The 14,218-nt window shown below is 44.8% G+C and overlaps 1 protein-coding gene across 1 annotated transcript in view; it reads left to right on the top strand.

Moving 5' to 3' along the window:
- Positions 1-2,978: 2,978 nt before the first annotated feature.
- Positions 2,979-14,218, top strand: part of ZNF862 (zinc finger protein 862) — a 28,618-nt gene continuing 17,378 nt past the window's right edge. Inside the window, exons 1-6 of the mRNA XM_063100983.1 lie at positions 2,979-3,020; positions 3,126-3,368; positions 8,541-8,652; positions 10,075-10,179; positions 12,097-12,794; positions 13,663-13,840. Coding sequence (XP_062957053.1) covers positions 2,979-3,020; positions 3,126-3,368; positions 8,541-8,652; positions 10,075-10,179; positions 12,097-12,794; positions 13,663-13,840 — 1,378 coding nt within the window. The remainder of the gene's footprint in view (positions 3,021-3,125; positions 3,369-8,540; positions 8,653-10,074; positions 10,180-12,096; positions 12,795-13,662; positions 13,841-14,218) is intronic.

Here is a 14,218-nt window from a genome sequence, read left to right as displayed (position 1 = left end):
TCTCAAGGACTTGGGTCCTTGCATCATCCCATCTCTGTAAAACATCAGTTCCCTTCCTATCAACATAAAAATATGATCTTGTGTTTCACATCTCAGTCTGCTGGCCTTGTGCTTCCATTTCCCTCTAGATCTTGCCCCATTTTTCTTGGGAAAATGGAAAACCTTTCATGATGGGCAGGCCGTGGCTCACTTGGGAGAGTGTGGTGCTGATAACACCAAGTCAAGGGTTAGGATCCCCTTACCGGTCATCTTTTTAAAAGAAAAGAAAACCTTTCATGAAAAAACTTGTCAAAAGAATTATCTACCCTATCTGTCTCATCCACCTCACCTCCAATTTTTTAGTCCAAAAAAAGAGAATTTGTTATAAAGATACAGGGATAACTCATGGGCAGAAATATAGTTTTCCAAGGCAGTGAATAGCTGAGCCTGGGAGCTGGAGATTAGAAGACCACTAGGAATCCACAGAGTTCTCACTTTTTCTCCTCCACATTTCTTATTATCTGTCTCATTCTTCTTTCTTAGTAATGCAGACTCCCTACAACAAAGTGCACCTAGCATAGGGTGTCTGCTCAAAGCACATAGATCAAACATTACAGTCCTACCCACAAGGAAGTATGGACTCTCTCTCCCATTTCTAGAGAAGATATTCTTATTGACCCTGCCAAGCATAGTGAATAATTGTAAAGCAAATATCTTGGTAACCACCATCCAGTTCTAGCAAAAAAACACTTCTTACTCCAGAAGCCCTTCGTGCGGCCCTTCTCGACAATACCCGTTTCTCTCTCTCCTAAAGTTAATTTTATTGAGACCTTTATAATAATCACTTTCTTATTTTCCGTAGTTTTACTTCTGTGTATACATATTGTGAGAGCCACAGGGGAGCTTTCTGGAGGGCTAGAAGTTGTCTCTATACGATGTGGGTGGTGTCTACATGGTACACATGTAAAAATACATTGAGTTCTACACTTAAGACTTGTGCACTTTACTGTACATTATTTGTGCTATTATTATACATATTCCACCTATATATGTTATAAACTAACCAATACATTATTATAATTATTACTTCATATAATTTTAAGTCTTTTAAAGAAGACAAGAAAAGAGAGTATGTATATACGTACATAGTTTGATTTTTGTCAGTCTGTTCATGCTGCTATAACAAAATACCCCAGGCTGGGAAATTTACAAATAATAGAAATTTATTTTCTCATAGTTCTAAGGGCTAGGAAATCCAAGATCAAAGTGCTGGCAGGTTCTGTGTCTGATGAGGTCCTTGTCTCTGCTTCCAAAATGGCAGGTTGTTGTTCTGTCCTCACGTGGCAAAAAAGAAAAAAGGACAAAAGGCCTAGCTAGTTCCTTCCAGTCCTTGCACAAGGACACTGATGCATTCGTGAAGGCAAAGCCCTCATAACCTAATCACCTCCTAAAGGCCCCTCCTCTTAATACAACTGCATTGGGGATTAAGTTTCCAACATATGAATTTCAGAAAGACACATCTATTCAAATCATAGCATTCTGCCCTGGCCTCTCAAAATTCATATTGAAACCTAATCACCATTGTGATTGTATTAAGAGGTGGGACCTTTAGGAAGGGATTAAATGCACCCTCATGAATGGGATTAGTGCCCTTATAAAAGAGGTGCAAGGGAGCTGTTAATTTCTTCTACCATGTAAGGAACCATCTTGAAAGCCGGAAACAGCCCTCACTAGACACCAAATCTGCTGGTGCCTTGATTTTGGACTTCCAACCTTCAGAACTGTGAGAAAATAAATTTCTATTCTTTATAAATTACCGAGTCTCAGGTATTTTGTTATGGCAGCAGGAACAGACTAAGACAGTCTTCCCTCTTCTAGTCTTTCCCCCTTAAATTCACCCTCTACTCTGCAATAGGACTGATCCAACTAAAGTGCCAATTTGCCCACACCATTCGCCAGCTTAAAACTCACTTCAAACTCCTTAAGGTAGCATACAACACCTTCCACACCCTGACTCTGTGCATCTCTCCAGCATTATTCCCCATTGTCTTACCCACTCTCCACGCACACACAATTTTCTCTCCTTCCCGGCTTTGCTCATGCTGTTTCTTATGTCCAGTTGACCTTTATAGCAGCACCTTCCCTCCCCTCCTGTCTTAATCTGCCCCGACTGCCATAACAAAATACCATAGGCTGGGAGGCTTAACAACAGACATTTATTTTTTCACAGTTTTGGAGACTGAAAATCCAGGATCAGGGTGCCAGCATGGTTGGGTTCTGGTGAGGGTTCTTCTCCTGGCTTACAAATAGCCACCTTCTGGCTCTCCTCACATGGTGGAGAAAGAGCAAGCTCTCTGGTTTCTCTTTGTATAAGGACACAAAGCCCATCAGAAGGGCCCTACCCTCATGACCTCATCTGAACCTTATCACCAGCCCAAGGCCTTTTCTCCAAATAACATCACATCAGGGCTTCAACATATGAATTGGAAAGGGAAACACAATTCAGTGCACGGTACCTTCTTTACCTGGCTAACTCCTACCTCTCGTTTTAATTCAGCTCAGGGATCACTTCCCAGGAAATCCTCTCGCCACCTCACTCTAAGGTGACAAAGTGTGCTTTAGCAGTGCTTACCTCTTTCGCTGCACTTGTCTCTTTATTTTGTAATTATCTGTCTCTAGTCTGTGTCCCCAATAGATTATGAGTTCCTTAAAGGTAGGGGCTTTGTCTTAATTGTGTATTCCCCAAACCTAGCGCGGTGCCTCCTAGCACATGGTAGGCAATCAATGGCGCTTTTTGAATGAACGTAAGAAAAAGTATTGCCCTCTTTGATTAAATCAATCCTGAAACCTTCAAGGTTGACATTGGCCCTAGGAATCCGAGGGAGCTGAACTTCGCAGCTCCATCAGGGCGCTTTGCCTTTACTGCAGCGTCCGGGGAACGCCTTGGGGACGTTGCCTAGTAACCATTGCTGCAGGGAGGTGGAAAGGCAGACAGCGAGATGTTCGGCGTCCAATCAGGACCCCGCATTCGGGAGCCAATCGTCGCTCCGAGAGACCCTTACCGAGGCTGGACTACGCTTCCCGTGATGCCCCGCTGCCTCGGGCTAGGCGGCTGCCGTAAAGCTGTCCTCTCGGCACGACGCTAGTCCCCTCTGCGCCGTCTCGGCTTCGCGAGCGCCACCGCCCAACGACGTGGGAGAGCAAAGTTCCCGGGCCGCGCTTCCTCCCAGCCGGGGCGCCGTCCCCTTCCGGGAGCCCGGGTCCCCAAGGTGGTCGTGGCGGCGGCGTCCTCAGGCCAGGCCGCGGGGGGAGGGGGCGGCCTGGAGGCAGTGGCGGGGTCAGCACGGGCCACCGAAAGCGGGGCCATGGAGCCCGGGGAGTCGGGGAAGGTAGGACTGGTGGGGCCCTGGGGCCGCCCACGCCTCTCCCGTGGATCCCTGGTCTGGGCTGTGGCGAGGTTTGGCGCTGCGGGCGGAGTCCCCGCAGAGGAGCCAGCCTGCCCACCCTCGGTCTCTGTCCCTCCCCGCGGCGGGGCCGCCGCTCGCTGGCAAGTGGCCGCCCTGTTGATGCTGGGTTGGTTGACCCGCTAAGTGTGGTGACGCCAAAGTGCTTCCTGTTCCCCTGACCACCGTGGGCGTTTTGAAGAGGCCCAGGTGGTTTTAAGGCGTTGAGGCTGGATAGGACGTCAGTGGGAGCCGAAGGACAGGAATCCAGAGGCGGGGTGAGGGCTTGAGCCTGCCCAGATGCTCCTTCCCAAGCAAGGGCTGGAAAGAAAGAGACGGCGTCTGGCATGTTTCCTGCCGACTTCTGTTGCTAGAGTATCAACTTCATGGAATACGTGGGCATTGCTCAGAAGCATGTTCCATAAATTTGCTTCAGGCTTTGGGCAAGAGGCTTTGAGTTGGGAGAAATGGCGGGGAGAAGGTGCTTGAGTATAGAGTTAAGTGGGTTTGACAGGATTGCGAGAGCTCCGAGCCGGTGTCCTCAGAGACAGGCGTGGTGGTAGGCACATGGCTTGGAGACAGTGGCAGCCTCTTGGGACTAAGATCTTTCTAGATACTCTTTGCTGCCCGTTCTTGAGTGCCTACCAAATCCCTTCTTTTAAAGAAATTGTTCATTTAACCAACATTTGTGATCTGTGTATTGAGCGGGATGCTGGAAGTGCAAGGATAAATAGGAAACGACCGCTTTCCTCAAGGAGCTCTCCTGCAGTTTTCACTTCAGTAATGTGGACAAGCCTGGAAGGGTTGTCTCACTCAAAAAAGAAAAAGGATAATGAGGTTATTTTGATGCTGTAGTTTTTCCTGGGAAGACCGGGGAAGACTCTTAATTACAAAAGCATCTCTTCCATCCTGCCTTCCCTCCACAAGCTACAATGATGCATTTTCTAGAAGCAACATCTACAGAATACACGGTTCAAGACAATAAAGCTCAACAGAGCCTAAAGAAAAATTGAAGTTGAACTATGTGTCAGTCTTATGTTAAGCACTATGAGGTATACAAAAAATAAAGGAAATGGCCCTTACCCTTAGGTAATATCCCCAGATTAGTTTAGATTGAACCTGAATTTGGACGAGGAATAGCAAAGTGTAGGGGAAAGAAGGGTTATAAAAAATTGGCACTGAGATTGGAATTAATGATTTGAGGTTGATTTTCAAGCTATACTGTTCAGTTGTAGGCGTTCTTAGCCTTTAATGGGAGAAGAGAGAAATACAAACATTTGGGGAGGTGGAGGAGAAATTAGATGTCCTTTTCAGGTTCAACCACTAATTGAAAACCCTGGAGAGTGAAAATTTCACCTGTGATTTTAATGTTGATTGTAAGGTGTCTCAAAAAGGTGTTTACCCATCCCAAGTATATCTGTTTCCTAACCTGAGAAATGAGGACATTATCCAAAAATGAAATAAAGTGATTGCAAAACCAACTGATACTGTAAAATGTCTTGCAAATGAGTGATGGTGGCAAATGCTTGGGTGTGCTATTCTACAGCTCAATGCTGAATATCATTTTGGGGGGAGCTGTGTCAAAGCTGGGGGACGGGGGCATCTCTTGAGGTAGTGGCTTGGTCTATTACTAAAATCTTCCTTTGGTGCTATTTTGTGAAATTTGTTAACTAAAAGCAATATTGGGCCAGTGGATTGGGTGTGGGATACCTTGCCTGTCATTGGCAGAGTAATGGATAGAGGTCAAAGACTTCCCCATGATGCTCTATCCTATTATCCTGTTTTATTTTATTTCCAGCCCTTATCACGATGCAGAATTTTACATTTATTTATTTACATGTTTGTTGACTTCACTCTCTGTCATATCCCCAGCTGGAACAGTGGAGCAGTACGTAGCATTTAATAGGTTCTCAAGAAGTATTTTTCAAAAGAATAGTTCTTAGAATAGCATCACTGCAGGAGCCCTTTGGCTGCCAGTGTGGGTGCTATGAAGAACACTAGTCTAACACCTCGTGCTCTCCTGGGAGACTGTTGTCGATGCTGCCAAACAGGAGTCTGTTTATGTACTTATTTATGTATGTATTTATGCCTCACCATTTCTGTTAGCTAGCCCTCTCTGTCTTTCCTATAGAGGTGATCACTCCCTTCTCACTTTGAACACAATTCTATGATTGCATTTACAGTTGTCTGTCACCTCCTGATAGATTTTAATCTTTTCATATCTTTGGGTCACCTTGCACCAAGCACATTGGAACACTTAAGTAATAAATGTATGTTGAATGAAAACATGAATTAAGTGCCTATTAAGTACTTCTTGTATAACGTGGTGGTGGGGAGAAGGGTGTTGGTGGTAAGGGGCGTTACCGAATAAGCCAATCAGCACAGATTTCCTGACTGTCGGGCTCTAGGAGGCACATAAAGCCTTCCTTGCTGTTAGGTGTAGGAGAAATGCTTGGGTTAGGTGCTTAGGAAATCCCTCACTGAAGAGGTGGAATGTGAATGGGAACCTGATGGGTGGGTAGACACTAAGTAGGCGGGAGGAAAAGGCTACCCACCTTCCTCAGGGGCTCTAAAGATTGGGTGTGGACAGAGAGAGGAAAGGTGTGAGATAGGTTGAGCCATTGCAGTGAGACGAATCTGGCTGGAGGAGAGATTCCTGGTGGGGCAATACAGAGAGCTGAGGTTGGGAAGGAAGGTTCAGATGGAGGGGACTTTGGTGCTAGACTGAGAGGTCAGAGCTTTACTCTGTAGACAATGGGAGCCACTAAAATGGAATATCCAGAGATATTCTTTGCACTATGCATAAGTAAGGAATTCCTCTTATTCAAGCAGATTTGTGTTTTCTTTACATTGCAGTTACCCTGGATCAGAAGGCTCTTGCCGTAATATTGCTTAAGAGAGATACGAGGTGTGGTGTAATCACTTGCTGGGAAGCCATTGTTTATTACCCAGACACTCAGTCCTAGCCATACTCCTCATTGTGGAGCTAAAGTGGTGGGTCTGTTGGCCTTCCTTGTGCCCACCTGTTCACTCCGGGGGAGAGGAGGGCTGTGATTAGAAGCCCTGCTTGTCCTTAAGCACAAGTTTTTAAAACTGCCCCAATCTGAACAGGTTGCCCTCTAGTTCTGGTATACAGCAGTCACCCTGGCATCTGCCTTCAGCTTAATCTTGGGGTTCTCTTCCCCATTGGATCTCCTTAGGCTGTATCTTGTGTATACCCATTCCCTGTTGGACTGCCATCTTTTAGTGGAGCCTACTAAATATATGGAAAAAGGATTACATTTTGCTTTGGAAGACATCCAGAAAGCAAATAGTTATTTAAAACATACACATTTGGCAGTACAATTCCATTTTTGTTTTTAAAACTGTTCATTTATACATATTCAAAGACAAAAGGCTAGGTGGTTATGTACCAAATGTTAACAGTAATTTTTTTTTTTTCAGTGAGGGGAGTGTTGGTGACCTTAAAACATTTTTTCCTGCCTATTTCTATTGTCTAAATCTTCTGTAGTGAATATGTGTTGACTCATAAAAAAAACCTCAAATTATTTTTTGAATTTATAATTGCAACTAAGATCTGTCTATACAATTTTTCTCAAGACACATCTACTGTTGAAGTTAAAATAGGTATTTTACCTATTTTAAATGGCATGCTGCCATTTCCCAAAATGTTATTTGTCTTTGGAGCGGGGAATTTATTTTTTGTTGATAATTGTATTTATATTTTATTTCTTTGACTAGGTGATAAGTTTTCATAGTACAGAATTAAAAAAGATAAACAGAACAACATCTCTGACTTCAGATTGTTTTATTTCTTTGTTCCATGGCTGCAATGTGTTACCTCTCTGAAGCTATTAACGATAGTTGGGTTTTTTTAAGTTTTCTTCTCCGTGTCTCATCTTTGTTTTCTAAATCCCCCTCCCCCTGTCCGTTTTGGTCTTTGTTGTCCCTGTTAGAGGCTTTCCTCAGCTGTCTGGTAGTCCAGTTTTCTAACATTTAATAGTGGAAGACCAAAAATCTAACCGAATGCTCTGAGCACACGGAGGGGAGGGACTTGTCAGCTTGGAGCCTCCATGTAGGAGAATCTGGGTAGTCATTCGTGGGGGCACAGATTTCTCCCAATTCTTATTTTAGCCTAGCTGCCTTCACTCCCAGGTCAGAGGTTTCCCATGCTGCCAGGTCCTGAGCAATTTGAGGATTTAGTGGTGTGAATTGGGCTGTTTCTCAGCTTTGCCCACTGCCAGGTGAGGATTCAATTTTCTTGGATCTACTCAGTTATTACTTTTTCATCTGCTTTTCAGTTGCCAAAGTTGTATTGCTATCGTCTCCTTGTAGTCCCCATTCTAGTGGGTATTATGTTTTTAGGGAAGAGTGTCTTGTATTTATTTATTTATTTATTTGTTCATTCATTATTATTATTTTTTTGGTGGCTGGCCAGTGTGGGGATCCGAACACTTGACCTTGGTGTTATAGCACCATGCTCTAACCAAATGAGCTAACCTGCCAGCCCCAGAGTGTCTTTTAAATTCACAGGGAAGAAGCATAATTAAAAGTACTTGTTTAATCTTCCATCTTAATTTAGAACTCCCTCAAATATTTTCTGAACTTCCCACATCCCACAAGCCACATGGGATGTAAATTTGAGCTCTAGAGCTTTGCCTGTCTTGATCGTCGACCTCATTCACAGACATAGTTCTAAATGACTTTTGACGGTTTCTAGAAATCAGGTACATCTTCCTAAGTGAAGATTTACCATGTTGAAGATTTTGTGAAAGGAGGTGCTATAAATTGTTGCGGAGCCACTGGCTAAGAGGTTGTAGGTTGTATGGGAAGGCAGAGGAAGCGCATACAGGGAAAGGATATTGAACTCCCGAGTCAGCCTTCTGTATGGCTCGCTTTTGTTTCAGTGTATGGCACTTGCTAGAAGAATGAGTCTCACACTGTGATTTGCACCCAGGCAGGGAGAAAGATGGGGTGCAGGTCGTGTGTAAATTGATAACACCACCCCCCTCCCCTGCCCCCAGTTTGGTACATTTCTGGAGTAGGGGTGCCCTCGGGTGGTTGTGAACGTGGATAAGGAAGAAATTGGTACTTAGCGAATGCCGTCTTTCTTTCTAGGCTCCTGTGACGTTTGATGACATCACGGTGTACCTGCTCCAGGAGGAGTGGATGCTGCTGAGTCAGCAGCAGCAGGAGATCTGTGGTTCCAACAAGCTGGTGGCACCGCTGGGTATGGATTCCTGTCTGCGTCCCCACCACTGTCAGTCTAGATCAGCATCCCAACCCCATCTGGGCCAGGACATGCTGGAGACTTTTCTGGAATTCTATCATATTTCCAGGCATCATCACACCACCTAGCTGCTCAATCCTGTATCTAACTTAATTGCATGTGAACACGCGCACCACTCTTTCTCTTAAATTCGCCCCTTAAACTGGCCAAGAGAAGAGGGGGAATGTGGCATGCCAAGGCTAGACCTTGAGGACTGTCTCCTAGATGCCTCGGGATATCCCACAGTGCCAGGGGGGAAGCCCAGCCTATGGAGCTGTGGAGCCCATAGGACACTGGAAGCGGTAAGCGGTGGTGGAAAGAGCACCAGATTTGCAGTGTGGAAATGTGCTCTCACTCCCAGCTCTACCACGGATACTTGAGAGTGTGCAGCCTGTTTAAGCTTTGATTTCCTTTTTCTTAGGGTTGTCATAGAGATTGGATGAAATAAAACAGTTTAAAATGTTGTACAAATGCAGATATTTTTCTTTTCCATTTTCTGAATGCCCTTTCCTCTGCTTCTATGGGTAGTTCTTCTGCACCAAGGCCAGAGGTAGTTGGATTTAAACACGTATGTGCACACATACATACTATTTGGTGATTGCAATTTGGTGACTGTCTACCATGCCTTTCTTATTTCACCTTGGTCCCTGTCTAAGGCATAGTGGGAGCCACAATCACAGCCTTCTGTGGGTAGAGGGATTGTAGCCAGGGTGGGTCTTCTTCCTGTGCCTGCTAAAAAGGGTTTAAAAAACACTGATTTTTCTAAACTAGAAATTGCAAAGTAGCAGCTCATGGGCCAGATTTGGCTCACAGATTGGAGTTTTGTTTTGCCTTGCTTTGCTTTGTTTTTTGGCTTTTACTGCTTTTGTTTGGCTTCTTAAACATATTTAAATAAGTTGCCAATATTTAACCACTAGGAGTTTTCACATAAAAATATGGATTTCTGGCTTCTTTCAGCACATGGGACTGTGTGGCAGTGCTGCGTATGCATCCCATGTGGTGGCCTTGAGTGGCTGCAGACCCCCTTCATGGGGTGACATCCTCTAGGCTGTCCCAGCCTCCCATGCCTGGCCTAGTTTCCTCAGTTATATTACCAGACTGGCCCCACTCGGCACTTGGGTTTGTGAGCCTCTGTCTGAACCGAGAGTTTTCATGCCTTGCTAGCCTTGCCTGTGCCCCTCCTTGCTTTTGCCTGGTCCCCATTCTTTTAGGGGCCTCTCAGCTATCTGAGTTTCTACACCACTGCACTGAACTATCAAGATTCTGACCTTCCTCCTGGACCTGTTATCCTGTGATGCTGAGAGTATGTCACAGACAGCTCTCTCCTTGATGTTGTGACCTGCAGCCAGACCCTCACATTGCTTTTCTCTGTTCCTGTCTCAGGACCAACTGTTGCCAACCCTGAGCTGTTCTGTAAGTTTGGTCGAGGGTCAGAGCCATGGCTAGGCAACATCCAGGGCCAGAGGAGCCTCCTGGACCATCTCCCAGGTGAGTGTGTACCTGCACTCAGAAGTGGTGCTCAGCTGGAGAGGAGCTGGGCGCTGGGCACCAGGACTCCAGGCTTCTCCTCTGTCCTCACTGTTCTCTACCAGCTTATACAACAAATGCTGTGCTTTCCCCAGTTGTCACCTTATCTAAATATGCACACCTCCCCCAACATCCTTCTCCAATCTCTTGGCTCCCTTCATTTTATTTCTACCCAAGAGTGTGTTGATTTATGATTATTTATTATAAGTTCCATGAACACATGGCTTTGCCTTGTTTTCTGTTGTGTTCCCTGTGCCCAGAGCAATGCTTGGCACAGGTAGTTGCACAAAACATAATCACCGAATGAGTGAATGAGCTGCTGTCTGCTGAGTTTTAGGGATTTATCTCTCTTTTCCTCCTTGGATAAGCCTCTCCTGTTGGCTTAGCTAGAGCCAGGCCAGAAGGCATCTTGTCATTATGTAAGATGACTGCATTAACCCATCCCCTGCTGTGGGAGAAGAGGGAGGTGGAAAACAAGATCTCTATGAATTGAATTACAAAAGTTTGCTCTCCCTTGTGATTTTTCTCAGATGGACCACAAGGAGCCCTAGACTGTTTTGTGAGTTTGTAAACTATCATAGAGACTAATTTGTTTAATTTCTCCTTACTTGGCTCTTAATTTTGAGCCTACTGGCTCTATATTAACAGCTTTGTGTTCTTGGGGTTAGCTACAGTTTTGTAGACTGGTCTGTTGGCCTAGAGCGAGTGGATGCCTTGTCCTCTGGGGTCTGAACTTATGTTGTTGCAGAAGAAATGGCTCCAGAGGAGTTAGAGTCATCTAAGTTGAATTTCATCTAGGTAGTGAATAAAGAAACTTCCAGTTCAGCTTGAAGATGGAAAGTCTTAGTGAGGTCATGACTGTCAAAGATGAAGGTCAAAGGTAAAAGGTTGCAGTGTGTATTAGTTTTTCTGTTGCTTATAACAAAATACACAGAAGTGGGTGTTTATAAGAAAATGTAAGTTATTGCTTACAGTTTCATAGGCTAGGAAGTCCAAAGTCCAGGAAACACATCTGGTGAAGGCTTTCTTTGATGGCAACTTCAGTGACAGCAAGGTATCACATTGCAAAAATGATGGAGCAGAGAGAGACTAACCTCTCACATTCTCTACTTTTAGAGACCTCAGAACCAAGCCCCTGACCACCATTATTAATCCATTCACTACAGCATGATCCTACAATCTAATCACCTCTTCACGGCCCCACCTTTCAATTACCATAACAGGATTTCCTACCCTCTTAATAGTCACAGTGGGGATTAAGTTTGGGGGGACATTCAACCCAAGGCATGGTGTAAGAGATGAATTAACCTTGAGTTTCTCTTGAGGGCTGGCTCAGTATCACCAGGTAGAAAGACTCGAAGATGGATTGCAGCTTAAGGAAAACTATCTGGGGACCAAAACTGCCCAGGAGATAGGTAGCTCTCTTGCCCTACAGATACTTAAGCAAAATGCAGATGCCTCTCTGTTAGGCTTACTACAGAAGGGATTCCTGCTGAGCAAGGAGTTGTGTTATATGGTTTTAATTCTCTTTTTTAACCCTATGTTCTAGTATGTCAATGTTCTTATCCATAGGAAAGTTTGGAACTGTTGAAGATAGTGCTGATATCTCAGGTTGCATATATCACAGTACAAAGGTGTATCTGTCCTTTAAATTTAAAAAAAGGTGTGGGGATTGCTTAAAGCCCATCCCTTTGATTTTCTTCTGGATTAGATAAGATGTGCCTGGGGAGAGAAGAGGATTGAGGTAGAGGCTGTGTCCATTTTGACTGAGTGTGTGCTTTCTGCCCTTCATGTTTGATGCGTCTGAGAGCCTCGGTGAGTTACAATTACTACCTATAGGATTTCAAAGCAAATTCCATTTGTTTCGTTTCTCTAAAGGAAAGAACCAGATGGGCTACATGGAAGAAATGGGTGTGCAAAGTCCTGCCAGAGAGAGCGGATTTTACCTGCCGCCTCAGAAGAAAGCCTGTCTTTCCCACTTCAATATGGAGAGTGGCAATGTCGAGGGAGTCTGGACAGGAAGAAGCAAGAAACCCCTGAAGCCCCGGTCTATCCAGAAGTCATGGTTTGCACAGTTTCCGTGGTTGATCGTGAACGAGGACCAGACAGCTCTGTTTTGCTCTGCTTGCCGAGAATACCCATCTGTCAGGGACAAACGGTCCAGACTAATAGAAGGTTACACTGGACCATTCAAGGTGGAGACTCTCAAGTACCATGCCAAGAGCAAAGCTCACATGTTCTGTGTCAATGCCTTGGCGGCTCGGGACCCCATCTGGGCCTCCCGGCTCCAGAGTGTCAGAGATGTGTCTGGAGATGCACTGGCCAGCCCGGAGCACCTCTTCACTGCAGAGTATCCCATATTCTACCCCCCAGGACCTCTGGGAGAGTTTGATAACATGGCCAAGCTCCAGCCAAGCTCAAGAACTGAACTGGAGGACCCTGGGGGGAATGGAACAATTCCTGCCTTGTATCTAGACTGCATTTCAGATTGGAAGCAAAAAGAAATTGCTGATGACATCCACAGCTCTTCAAACAAGAACATTTTATGTGATGATGCTCTTGAATGTTGCAATCAGGTAATACATTTACAACGATGGCACTGACTTACAGAGAAGGATCCTAAATGACTCAAGTGCTTACCTTGGGTTTATTTTGTAATTATCTAATTCTTTGGAAAGTTGGCCCCTAAGGAAACTGTTAATTTAAATCTTTGAGTACCTAGAACCTTCTGCATTTCCTAACTATTGCATATAAGTAGGATTTTACTTTAAATCATTTTTAGTACCCCCTCCAGGAGTCCAATGAGAATAGCTCAGATGTTCCTCATAGCTAAGCATCATAAGAAATCTGGCTCAAGTCAGTGAGTTTGACATTTTCCAGAATTCATAAAGACAACAAAGTTCAGTTCTCTTCATGTTCATGTTGCTGATATTTTTTAGTATTAGAAGCTAATAAACAGGTCTCACCTCTTAAACTCTGAATTCTTTTAGCAATGAGATGCTAGTAAGCCTAGTCATTGATTATGAACATCTTTAGTTCTCTTTGATTACTTTTTCCTTCCCATCCCATTGAGAAATCTTAGCAGGTGCCCCTAGAGGCAGACAGTCACCTTTGTAGCCATGGACCAGTAGCAGACACGGCTCTTTGGGCTCTAAAAGGCAGGATGCAGTCATGGTTCTACCAAGATGCCTTTTCTTTCGTGTGTTTTTATTTCTTCCCAGCAGATCCTAGGACCTGACAGAGGCTCATTTAGTTTTTACCTACTAATTCTGAGCCTCATGAATTTGATTCTTTGACTTTCAATGGGTAAATTAATGCCTCGGAGCGCATCTGGGCCTTTTGGTGAGATTCCCAGGAGAAACGGGTCTTAAGAAGGCCCCCAAAAGTGCCATGCGGGTGTCTGAGTCAAAGGGCATGCTGAGTGACTGCTGCTGTTTGTTGCAGGACCCTTATGAAGAGGGGCTGTTGGAGGAGGTTCCAGTGGTGTTTGAGGAGCTCCCAGTGGTGTTTGAGGATGTGGCATTGTATTTCACCCAGGAGGAGTGGGGCATGCTAGACAAGCGACAGAAGGAGCTGTACCAAGATGTGATGCGGATGAATTATGAGCTGTTGGCATCCCTGGGTAAAGACACATATAGACTTTTATTTGCCACCATCATTTGACTTGGGAAACTCACAGCAGCAGCAGTGGCTTGTGATCATCTTCCCATTTCTGCCTCCTCCCTGTACATAGGCAGAGAGGGATATCTTTTGTACTGAGCTCTCCCTGCTTTGGGATACTATACTTTACCACCTCTTCATCTACCCACCTGTCCATCCACCCATCCATCCTCCCCAAATGTTTATCATGTACCTACTATGTGCAAGATGAACATGAATGAGCCAAGGTCTCTGCTTTCAAGTGTCTAGCAGGTTGGTGAGAGAGACAGACATTTAGATGAGAAACTATAAAATAATACAAGCTCCCATAAGAGAGCTTCAGGAAGAGTACCCTGAGGCT

Source organism: Cynocephalus volans, chromosome 6, assembly GCF_027409185.1.
Source record: "Cynocephalus volans isolate mCynVol1 chromosome 6, mCynVol1.pri, whole genome shotgun sequence".
NCBI classification, from domain to species: Eukaryota; Metazoa; Chordata; class Mammalia; order Dermoptera; family Cynocephalidae; genus Cynocephalus; species Cynocephalus volans.
This window is presented reverse-complemented; position numbering and strand designations above follow the sequence as displayed.